We start from the raw sequence: 11,950 nt of genomic DNA on the forward strand, positions 1-11,950 counted from the left end.
CTACTCATTTGTTTTCATAGGAATTGTGTTGGGAAATGGAACAACTCAACCTTGGTATGCTCAATAATATGGAAGCAACAGTTATGGAAGTTGAATCTACTTTGGAACAAGAGATTCGTAAAGGACAGGAATCTGATGAGAAAATTAAGGAAATTCAAACTTTGATTGGGTTGGGTAAAGCCCCAGATTTCACGGAAGATGAACAAGGCACATTATTGTTTAAAAAAAGAATTTGTGTACGAGAAATCGAACACCTACGCCAACTTATTTTGAGAGAAGCTCATGATTTGGCTTACTCTATTCACCCTGGAAGCGCAAAGATGTACCAGGATCTAAAGGAAAAGTATTCGTGGTATGGTTTGAAAAGAGATGTGGCTACTCATGTTGCCCTGTGTGACGTGTGTCAGCGAGTTAAAGCCGAACACCAAAGACCAGCAGGATTACTACAACCTCTCAAGGTACCGGAATGGAAATGGGAAGAAATCGGTATGGATTTCATAGTTGGACTACCGCGTACTCGGGATGGCTATGATTCAATATGGGTCATAGTAGACAGGTTGACTAAAGTGGCACACTTTATACCTGTGAACACAACTTACTCAGGAGCCCAGTTAGCAGAATTCTCGTATAACAATAGTTATCAAGCAAGTCTAAAAATGGCACCATTTGAAGCACTTTATGGACGAAAGTGTAGAACACCGCTTTATTGGAATCAGACCGGAGAAACCCAAGTATTTGGTCCAGAAATTCTCCAAGAAGCAGAAAAGCAAGTACAGATTATCAGAGAGAGTTTGAAAACAGCACAGTCGAGACAGAAAAGCTATGCTGACAATAGAAGAAGAGAGTTGACCTTTGAAGTAGGAGACTTCGTATACCTTAAGGTTTCACCGATGAGAGGAATGAAAAGATTTAAGGTTAAGGGAAAATTATCTCCTTGCTACATTGGCCCATTCAAAATTTTGGAAAGAAAAGGTGAAGTAGCATACCAGTTAGAGCTACCCGATAGTTTGTCGGATGTCCATGACGTATTTCACGTGTCACAACTCAAGAAATGTTTAAGAGTATCAGAGGAATAGTTACATATGGAAGAACTGAATGCTAATAAGGATTTGACTTATTCGGAGTACCGTGTCAGAATTCTGGAAACATCTCGTAGGATTACTCGGAGTAAAGTTATTAACATGTGGAAAGATCAGTGGAGTCATCATTCAGAAGATGAGGCCACGTGGGAAAGAGAAGATGAACTCAGGGCAGAATTCCCCAAATTATTCTCGAAAGTTCCTTAATCTCGAGGACGAGATTCTTTTAAGAGGGGTAGGTTTGTAACACTATAAAAAAATCAACTAAAAATAGTGCATTTAGTTTATTAATGATAATTATGGTAATAAATTTTCTTTCTAAGGATTGATTTTTATTTGCATCTAGAATAATTTTTGGTTTGCTCATGTTTGATTTTGAATGTTTAGTAAAAATTCCTTCTTAATGAAAATCAAATTAAATAATATAGAAATATTGGTCCAAAAAAATATTTTGTTATAAATAATTTTGGTATAATTATTATGATTTTTTAGTTATTCAAAAATATATTTATTTATATTTTAAATAGAAAAGAAAAGAAAAACAACAACAACAAACCCTAACCTAACCGGCCATTTCAGCCCATTGCGCCTCAGCCAAGCCAAGTCGCCGCCGCCGCCCTATGCCCCTCCTGCCTCCTCTCTCCGCCAGGTGGGCCCCACCGGGCCCCCTTCTCCCTCCTCCCCACCGGGCCCTGCCGCCACTCGCCCTGCGCCGCGCCCAAGGACCCGCCATCGCGCCCACCTGTCGCGTTTGTTCGGCCACTGAGCCGGAAACCATTGACCGCCCCTTCTCCTCCCCTGTTTCCCCTTCTCTCTCCCTCAATGAAGACCTCCATTGATGGCCATCAATGGAGTTCATTGTCGGTGGTTTCTCTTCCCCCTCGGCGCCCTCTCCTCTTTCTCTCGCCCTCTCTCTCTCGCTCTCGAACTCCCTCTCTCTCTCTCCCTCCCCGAGCTCACCCTCTCTCTCTCGCTCTCGAACTCACCGAAGACCGTGCCCACACCATCGCCGGAGCTCCACCGTCTGAGCTCGCCATTCGCATAGCACCCAGGCCAGACCTCGCCGCGCCCGTCCCCGGCCACCCCGACGCCGAGACCGCCTCTGCCCTGCTCCCTTGCCATGACCGACCCGCCGTGCTCCCGGCTCGTCGAGTTCCCTGCGTTTGAGCAAGAGCTCCCAAGGTAGAAGAAGACAGTTTTGCGATTTAGTCCTAGGTTTGTAAATTAAATTAGTTTCGAGATTTCTAGTTTAGAGATTATCGAAAAGAGATGCCGACGTATACGTGTAGGCATAATCAAACCCCGCAACAATATTTTGGACATGTGTATGATTTTATAATTTTAAAAATGAATAATGTCACTATTCGCTACCTTAGTGATTTCCATACGAGAAACGTTTACAAATTAAACTTTGCTCTAGCAGATGGAACGATAATTGTTAGTAGTATTTTAAGTGTAAACTTATTGATATGAAGAAGTAGAAGAAAATACTAGACCACGTGTTTCCGGTCAGATGAAAATAGATTTTTACTAGTCAGAATACATGTGTTCATAAGTATAGCACTAAATTAACTAGAATTAGAAAAAAATACTTGTTTATGTCATAATAACCATGAATATGTTATTAAAAGTCCAATTAGCGATTTACATTAACTCTTAGAATATTAATGTTAGAAGAATCATAAATAAACAATTTTTAGCTATACGCATAATTTTTATTTAGAAATGAAAGGGATAAAACTTATAAATCTATTATTAGTAATAAAGAAAATAATTAGCATTTATCTTTACTACTATTAAGATGGTAAGGGGTAGGCTGCCATTCCCATTCCCATCTTCTCTTTCGTCATTCCCATATCTCTTAGTTCGTCGCTCCTCCGTCATGGGACACTCGCGCAACCTCTACTCCCATCCCCGTCGTGGTTCTCCTCCCAACACGTTAGCAACCGCTCCCTCCCTCCGCCGCCGCACGTATCGTCCCCCTCGCCCTGGGCCTCCCCGAAGACATCAAAGACCTTCAGGCGGTCCTGCTTCCTAGCGCCTTAGCCTGTGCTCGGCTCCCGCCATCGCCGCCTCTCCTTTCCCCTCTCCTAGGGTTCCATAGCAATGCATAACACTTGTTTCACGTGAAGGATCCGCATTTGCCCTCCCGCACACCACACCCCGTCGGAGAGAGAGATGATGACATCCGCGAGGCCCGGGGAGAGGGCGACCAGCTTCGCCGTCGCGTGCAGCCTCCTCAGTCGCTTCGTCCGCCAGAACGGTGCCGCGCCCGCCCAGCTAGGCCTCGGGATCAAAGGTGAGCTGCGGAATCAGGCGGCGGCGCCGGCCAGGCCTGCCCTGTTGTCTGTTGAGATCGGGATCCTTCTAGGTGCGCGGGGATGGGGTCGGTCCAGTTTCGATTTCTGTGGGGGACGTGTTCGTTCTGGTGCGAGATCTGGGCGGTCCCTTTGTTATATCCGGTTTGGAAACGACGTTTTTGGCCTTCGAATTCGCACTCCCTTATCCGTCTCTCTCTCTCTCTTTTTTCCTTCTCAGGCGAGGTCGAGCAGCAAAGGACGCCGGCGACAATTAACTTGCTCCCCGGAGCGGACGGCGAGGAGACCGAGAGGAAGAAGGAGACCATGGTGCTTTTCCCGCAGAGCGCCGGGTTCGGTGTCAAGGATCCCGCTGCTGCCCCTAGGTGCGTACTGCTGCTTCACATCATGTAAATCCCATTTCGGTTTTTGGTTTGTGCAACACTTCCTATGCCACAGTCTCCCACTTCGGCCCTGGTTCCCCAAGCAAGCAAGATGCCATGGCGGCCGCCAAGCTGAGGGAGCAGCTCAACGCCCTCCTCTCCTCCATGATCACCTCGGTGAGTCTAGCCTCTTTTCTATTTCCCGTGTTGATTGGTCGAATTGGGATGACGATTTTAGTGAAACTATTTTTTTAATTTTGGTGTCTGTGTATATGTCGTGGTTGTCGTGTAGGGTCTTGTGTATGAATAGACAATAGTTCCAGCAGTTGAAGATGTTGTAGGAAGACAGGGGCATGTCGGGCTTTATCACCAATGTCGACACCCTCTTTTGTGACTGGATCATTTCCGACCTCGCCTCCCTGCTGTACACCGTCTTCATCCCTGACTAGCATTTCTGTTATTGCTGTTGTAGGCAATTCCTACCTTGTACCCTATGTAGACAGACAAGATCAATTTGACTTGATCTTGCCCCCCTCTGGGATTTGCCTTGCTTGCAGGGAGCATCTTATCATGGACTTCGATAAGGTGGACCCTTACGTGCATCAACTCAAAGGGAGTAGCGCCAGGTGATCACCCCATGTCTAAAATTAACCAAAGTATTTGTGCACTTTTCTTTTTTGTGATGCGGATTTCATCCCTCAGCTCGATGCTAGTCGTTGGTGTCGACTGTATGTTCCTAGATGTAGACCAGTAGACTTGCACATTTGACGACTCTGTGTACCATGTATTATGCCTTGTGCCTAGATGAGTAGAAGTGATGTTTATGCATAGCATTTGTACTATTGATGTTGTCATAGGCTAATGGCTAGAAGGATCATACAACTGTTCAACATTTCTCACTAGATTTCTGAATGTTCTTGGCACTTTCCATGTCACTATTCTCACTGTGGTTTTGTAATCTCATGATGAACACGTCTAAGACTCGAGCTGCTGTCGTCGTAGGTCGTGTTCTCAGATAACTAGACTGCTTTTACTCCGAAAGATCAACCATGCAGGGCTGGTGCATATGGGCTGAACTTATTAGTAACAGAGGTGATTCAGAGGTGTTTGAATGCACTAGAGCTAATAGTTAGTGGCTAAAATTAGTTGAGACATCCAAACACCCTAGCTAATAGTTCAGCTATTAACTATTTTTGGTAAATTAGTTAATAGTTAGTTATTTATTTGTTAGCTAGCTAAATCCACTAACAATTTTTAGCTAACTAACTATTAGTTATAGTGCATTCAAACACCCTCTCAATCTTGCCCTGCTGTTCACATGCCTTCTCATTCGTTTTTTGGTGACTTGTCCTATTCTAAAGCATTATCTAATCCTTGCTTAGCCATCTGATATTTTCTCTGATGGAAATAAATCACTACATTTATGGTTTATGTATTCCTAATAAATGAAACATAGGATAGCATCTCTAGAATTGTCCACCGGTACAACGGTGCAAATGTTCATATTCTCGTGACCAATCTATACTACTCTATTAAGTATGTAGTGTCAGCGTCCACACATGCAATGCCCCCGCCTGCCCCCGCCTGCGTCGTGCCCCCGCCTCGCTTTTGTCACCTTATCCGCTCCCACACCGCTGCTCTGCCTCCGCCTGGCCTCTCCCAGGTCAGTCCTCCTCCTGAAGCCCGCGTCGCCTGCGCCGAAGTTCTTTGATCTAGACGGAGGGGCTGTTTGGGTCCGCCTCACCAATGTCGACGCAGTTGTCACCTTGTCTCCACTTCCGAACGAAGTGAAGAAACATGGCCAACATAATGGTTCCAATAGCAAAAAACATGTGCATCCTCTTGGTAATACTGGTGCATCCTCAACCCCATCGAGTCATCCTCAGCCGAGACCACATTTTTGTAGCTTTCTTGTTTTATCATCCTCATTTTTATGAGGGGTTGTATTTTTACTGGAGAAATTGATTGGATGTACTTATGGGTTGTGCGTTGAGGAAGTATTATTGTTAAGAAAAGGCTGATTAAGTTACCCATTTTCAGAAGCAAGCGTTGAGCTGAAGGAGAAGGAAAGCACAAAGTCTATACCAGACCTGTAGCAACAGGAAACACACCCAAAGTCTTGAGTTCATTATTGAGCTAATTCTTAAGTACAACTCTAGGTATATAGCTAACTTAGTTTTCAGATCAAAGAAGTCTAACTTAATTTTAGCTTCTCACATTATTGAGTTCATTCAGGTAGAGAGGAAGTGGGAGATGGATGAAGCAATAATCCGAAGTGGGCTTTCTGAACTGAAGAACCCAAAGGATCCCCTCTAAAATTGAATAACCCAAAGGACCCCCTTCTAAATTATGGACAACAACATACTGCAATTAATAGTGAGAGTTGTTATGCTTCGCCTGTCCTTTTATCTGGCTAGATACTAACTACTGCTATTTTTAATATTTCATTGAGATGCAATGTACCAAAAGCCAAGAGTATGCAGCAGAGCATGGCTGACCCATTCTGAAAATATACTCCTTCCTGAAACAAAAGGTTTCGACTATTGCCCGTAGAAGCTCAGGATAATCCTATCTTCTACCTTTTCTATCTTTTCCTCTTGGTTAGACACCTAATACATAATAAAAATCATGTGATTAATGATGGTTATGCCGCTAAATATAGGCACTATAGGTATATTATTATCCCACAACGAATGATCCTTACAAAGATCCATCCTAATTCAGACATCTCAACTAGATGCAAACTTTTTTGGGGAAACCGAACAATTGGTTTTATTGCTCTGAGCTTCTTTGAACATATTGCAATGTATCTCCTTTGAACAGTTGTTCCTTTTTATTCCTTTGAGGAGCTAAGTACCCTTTTATTCCTTTGTTTATGTTTATGCTGTAAGTATATTTGAAATATGATTTGTGCTGGAGATATTTATTAACTTATCTATTGTTTTATCTTTCAGGCCCAACGATTGTGGTTCAGCTCTGTTTATCAACTCCCTTTCGAGAAGAGATGGCCACCGGCAGCAACAACTCATTGACATCAGTGGCCATGGGACATGAGGTACAGGTACCTGCTCTGCTCTACTTACTCCCCTACCAAGCCATGGTGTTCCACTAAATTCATTACGAACTTGCTTACTGAAACGGATTGATCGAGATAGTCATTTGTTCTTTGTTGCGAATAATCGTATTATTTACGTCTGATCCATTCTTCTGGTCCACCACGCGTCTTCAATTTTCTCTAAGCTTCCTTTTGTTCACATGGCTTTCTTGGCTGATCCACCATGCTTGCAAATTCAAGAACCACAAAAATATTGATCTTCTTTCACAGGGTGCAATGTGGACCATCTAAGGCAGGTATCTAAACATATCAAACAATGATAACTGTGCTATGCAATTCAGTAATTCACAGTAAAAAATAAGGTCTGGAACAATATTTCGCTGTCCTAAGGTGCTTCATTTTTCTATAGCTACACTTCGTTTACATTATGTAACATGTTGTGCATTTTCTTCCTTAATGAAGTTGTGTTACATGAACTTCGATTTATGCCATTTGAGCTTTCTTGTCTGAATTTTATAACAGTATTGTATCGAGATGCCAGTATGTGCATATTTGTTCTTGACTTGTCAGGATGTCGTTCTGATGCGTGTAACAATCAGTGCCATTACCGAATCATACACAATACTCTGAATGTTGGGTCTATGCTTCGTCGCCGAAGGTCTTCAAGGGAGAAGCGGCTTAAAATGTGTGAGCAGGTATCTTCGGACTCGTATCAGAAAGGGAAGAGCTACAAAGGTTGACACAGCGCCGAAGCTGTGAAGCAGGAAAGCTTCGGCATGTTCGCAGAAAAGGGAACCGACTTAAAGATGAAAAGGCCATTCAGACCTCGATAGAGTGCTATAGAATTATCACCAAATGTAAAGGGCATGTATGTAATTTTGTATGGGTTGTACCCCGTGCCTATAAATAGGTGAACAGTACCCCCGTACTGTTCACGGGGACTTGGCATTTGCTTTTGCGTCACACTTGTATTTTCATCTCCTTCCAAGCCGAAGGTACATTTATAATTCGATATTGTCTCTATTTCTCTATGATGATATAAAAAAGTTAAATGAATGATGTTATATGATTATTCGTGCTATCTTTTATGTTTCATATGCTTCATCTTTCATTAATGTATACTGTGATGATGAAGGTTCGTCCTTCATGACCTTCGTCCGGAGATCGTTATATCCTAAGGGAAATAATGCCTCAAAGGACGAAGGACTTTATCGTTTAACATTCTCTGTGTTGCCTTGTTCTTAACTCATAGCATTTGAGAACAAGTCCCCAACATTGGCGCCCACCTCCGGTGAACTCACTTCCACTTTTTGAGCTGATGGCTTCGTTCAACGACCAAGCTGGAGCTGCTTCGGACCCGAAGCTGGTGCTCCCGATCACAGGTGGCTCGTCCTCAGAGCCAGCTAACAAGAAACAGAAGAAGGAAGCACAGAGAAGGGTACAGCATGTTGGGGTGCAAGGACCCTTCATCAAGTCAAGATGGTCTCACATTCCTATTACCTTCTCCCAAGAGGACCTTCAGCTCAAAGATTACCCACACAACGATGCCATGGTTATCTCTTGTGTTATCAAAGGATTTCTGGTCCACAATGTCTTGGTTGACACAGGCAGTGCAGCTGACATCATATTTGCTAAGGCCTTCAGACAAATGCAAGAGCCAGAAGATAAGATTCATGATGCTACACATCCTCTCTGTGGCTTCGGAGGAAGACAGATTGTAGCATTGGGCAAGATCACCATGTCAGTGACCTTCGGGTTCATCAACAACACTAGAATTGAGCAAGTTGTGTTTGACATTGTCGACATGGAATACCCTTACAATGCAATTATTGGTCGTGGTACTCTCAATGCCTTCGAAGCAATCCTTCATCCTGCCTATCTTTGCATGAAGATACCTTCGGATCAGGGACCCATCGCTATCCATGGAAGTCAGGAAGCTGCAAGAAGGGCCGAAGGTAATTGGACTGACTCAAAAGCAATCCATAACATCGATGGAGCTGAAGCTTGTGAACAGTACAAATTCAGAAGGGAGAAAGCAGCTTCAGCAGACCAGCCGAAGCCTATGCTCTTATGTGAGGACATAGCAGAGCAGAAGGTGCTGTTAGGCTCTCAGTTATCCGAAGAGCAGGAGAAAACCTTGATAAGGTTTTTGTTCAATAACAAGGATGTTTTTGCATGGTCAGCCAATGATCTCTGCGGAGTTAATAGAGATGTTATCGAGCACTCACTCAATGTCGATCCATCCTTCAGACCCAGAAAGCAAAGGCTTCGGAAAATGTCAGATGATAAGGCCGAAGGTGCTCGCAACGAAGTCAAAAGACTCCTCAGTGCAGGAGTTATCAGAGAAGTGAAGTACCCAGAATGGCTGGCTAACACTGTTATGGTAAAAAAGGCCAATGGCAAGTGGCGAATGTGCATCGATTTTACAGATCTTAACAAAGCTTGCCCGAAGGATGAATTCCCACTACCAAGGATAGATTCTTTAGTTGATGCATCAGCTTCTTCAGAGCTCATGAGTCTGTTAGACTGTTATTCAGGCTATCACCAAATTTGGATGAAGCAGGAAGATGAGCCGAAGACTAGCTTCATAACTCCAAGTGGCACATATTGCTATCTTCGGATGCCTGAGGGGCTCAAAAACGCTGGAGGAAGTTTCAGCCGAATGACTGCGAAGGTTCTCCAATCTCAAATAGGCAGAAACGTGCTAACTTATGTTGATGACATCATTGTCAAAAGCACGAAGCAGGAGAATCATATTGCTGATCTGCAGGAGACCTTCGCCAGTTTCAGGCAAGCTGGCTTAAAGTTAAATCCAGAAAAATGCGTCTTCGGAGTGAAGAAGGGGAAATTTCTTGGATGCTTGGTTTCAACAAAGGGGATTGAAGCTAATCCAAGTAAAATTGAAGCTATACTTCGGATGGAGCCACCAACTACAAAGAAGGGGGCTCAAAGATTGACAGGAAGATTGGCATCTCTCAATAGATTCATATCCAGATCAGCAGAGAGAAACTTACCATTCTTCGAAGTACTGAAGTCAGCCGAAGTCTTTCAATGGGGACCAATCCAACAGAAGGCCTTTGAAGAGCTAAAACAGTATTTAATAGATCTAACAACATTGACTCCACCAATGCCAGGGGCTCCTTTGTTATTATATGTGGCAGCTTCGCACTCAGCGGTAAGTGCAGCGCTTGTCCAGGAGAAGCTTGATGGTCAAGTCAAGAGGCAGGCCCCAATATATTTTGTATCCGAGGTTCTTAGTTTGTCAAAGAAAAATTATACAGAGCTGGAGAAGGTATTGTATGTTGTCTTGATGGCCTCCAGGAAGCTTCGGCACTATTTCCAAGCTTACAACATAATTGTTCCTTCATCACAACCTCTGAAGGATATTATGAGGAATCGAGAAGCTACTGGAAGGATTGGAAAATGGGCTGCAGAGCTCAATGAATTTTGTATTGAATATGTTCATAGATCTTCGATTCAGTCACAGGCGCTGGCAGACTTTATTGCTGATTGGACGCCAGGGACTCAGGAGGAGGAAACGAATAAAGACAACGAAGCCTAGACAATTTTTTGTGATGGATCTTGGGGAACCTTCAGAGCAGGAGCGGCTGCTGTGTTGGTTTCACCTTCCAAAGTCAAAATTTGTTATGCGGCAAAGCTTGATTTTAATTGCACAAATAACATTGCTGAGTACGAAGCATTGGTTCTAGGTCTTCGGAAGTTAAAAGCAATGGGAATCAGAAGGGCCATACTTAAAACTGATTCCCAGGTTGTTTCGGGTCATATTGACAAAAGTTGTAAGGCTAAGGATCCGAAGCTTGAAAAATATCTGGATATGGTTCGAAGAGTCGAAGCTTCCTTCGAAGGGTTTTCTGTCAAGAATATCCCTCGAGGACAAAATGAGCATGCTGATCTGCTAGCTAAGTCAGCAGCACAGGGGCTGCCTTTACCTTCGGATGTGTTCTTCGAAACAATAAAAGCACCTTCGGTGGAACTTCTTGAAAGAGCAGTTCTTAATATATCTCCTGTTTTTAGCGAAGATTGGAGAACCGAGATCATCTCTTACCTTCAGGGTAAATTTCTTTCAGATGACGAAGCTTATAACAAGAGGATAGAGGCAAGAGCTCGTCCATATGTCATGATAGAAGGGGAGTTGTACAAACATGGAGTTTGTGCTCCGCTGCTCAAATGTTTATCCAGAACCGAAGGTATAGAGTTAATGAAAGAAATACATGCAGGCCTGTGTGGATCTCACATCGGATCTAGGCCGTTACTTGGAAAAGTTTTCCGTCAAGGGTTTTACTGGCCGAAGGCAGCTTCGGATGCAGCAGAATTGGTTCAAAAGTGCGAAGGTTGTCAGAAATGTGCAAGAGATCAAAAACAACCTTCGTCCTTAACACAACTCATACAACCCACTTGGCCATTGCAAAGGTGGGGCCTTGACTTGTTAGGTCCGTTACCACCGGCCCAAGGGAACCTGAGGTATGTTGTAGTAGCTGTGGAATATTTTTCTAAATGGATTGAGGCGAAGCCTTTAGCCACAATAACTTCGGCTACCGTCCAAAAGTTTTTCTGGCAAAATATTGTTTGTCGTTTCGGGGTGCCAAAGGCTATCACTGTGGACAATGGAACACAGTTTGACTCCGAAGCTTTCAGGGATTTCTGTGACCAAATTGGTACGAAGATCCATTTTGCATCAGTTAGGCACCCGGAGTCAAATGGACTCGTTGAAAGAGCCAACGGCATTATAATGACAGGAATAATGAAGTTAATCTTCAATCAACCCAGAGGAAAATGGCCAGATCAGTTAATCAAGGTGGTGTGGAGCCACAACACGACAACATCAAGGTCTACAGGCTTCACTCCATTCAAGTTGTTATTCGGTGACGAAGCAATAACTCCAGAGGAAGCTAAAACCGGATCAATAAGGATAGTAGCTTCGGCAGAATCAGATTCCGAAGCTGCTTATTCTATAGAAAAAGATGCTTTAGAAGGGATCAGACTGCAAGCCGTGGAGAATATCAATAAATATCAAGCTGAAACAGTTAAATGGCGGGATAGAAAGGTTCGGCTAAAAAATATTGGGCCAGGGCACTTGGTGCTTCGGAGGGTGGCCAACTCGGAAACAGTGGGCAA

At 43.6% G+C, this 11,950-nt stretch overlaps 1 protein-coding gene across 1 annotated transcript; it reads left to right on the top strand.

The window, feature by feature from the left end:
• Positions 1-3,257: 3,257 nt before the first annotated feature.
• LOC103629121 (protein TIFY 10b) lies at positions 3,258-3,790 on the top strand. Its single transcript, XM_008650314.1, has 2 exons — positions 3,258-3,378; positions 3,618-3,790. The coding sequence occupies exons 1-2, from the start codon at positions 3,258-3,260 to the stop codon at positions 3,788-3,790; spliced, it is 294 nt and encodes a 97-aa protein (XP_008648536.1).
• Positions 3,791-11,950: the final 8,160 nt, after the last annotated feature.

This window comes from Zea mays, chromosome 6 (genome assembly GCF_902167145.1).
Source record: "Zea mays cultivar B73 chromosome 6, Zm-B73-REFERENCE-NAM-5.0, whole genome shotgun sequence".
NCBI lineage: Eukaryota > Viridiplantae > Streptophyta > Magnoliopsida > Poales > Poaceae > Zea > Zea mays.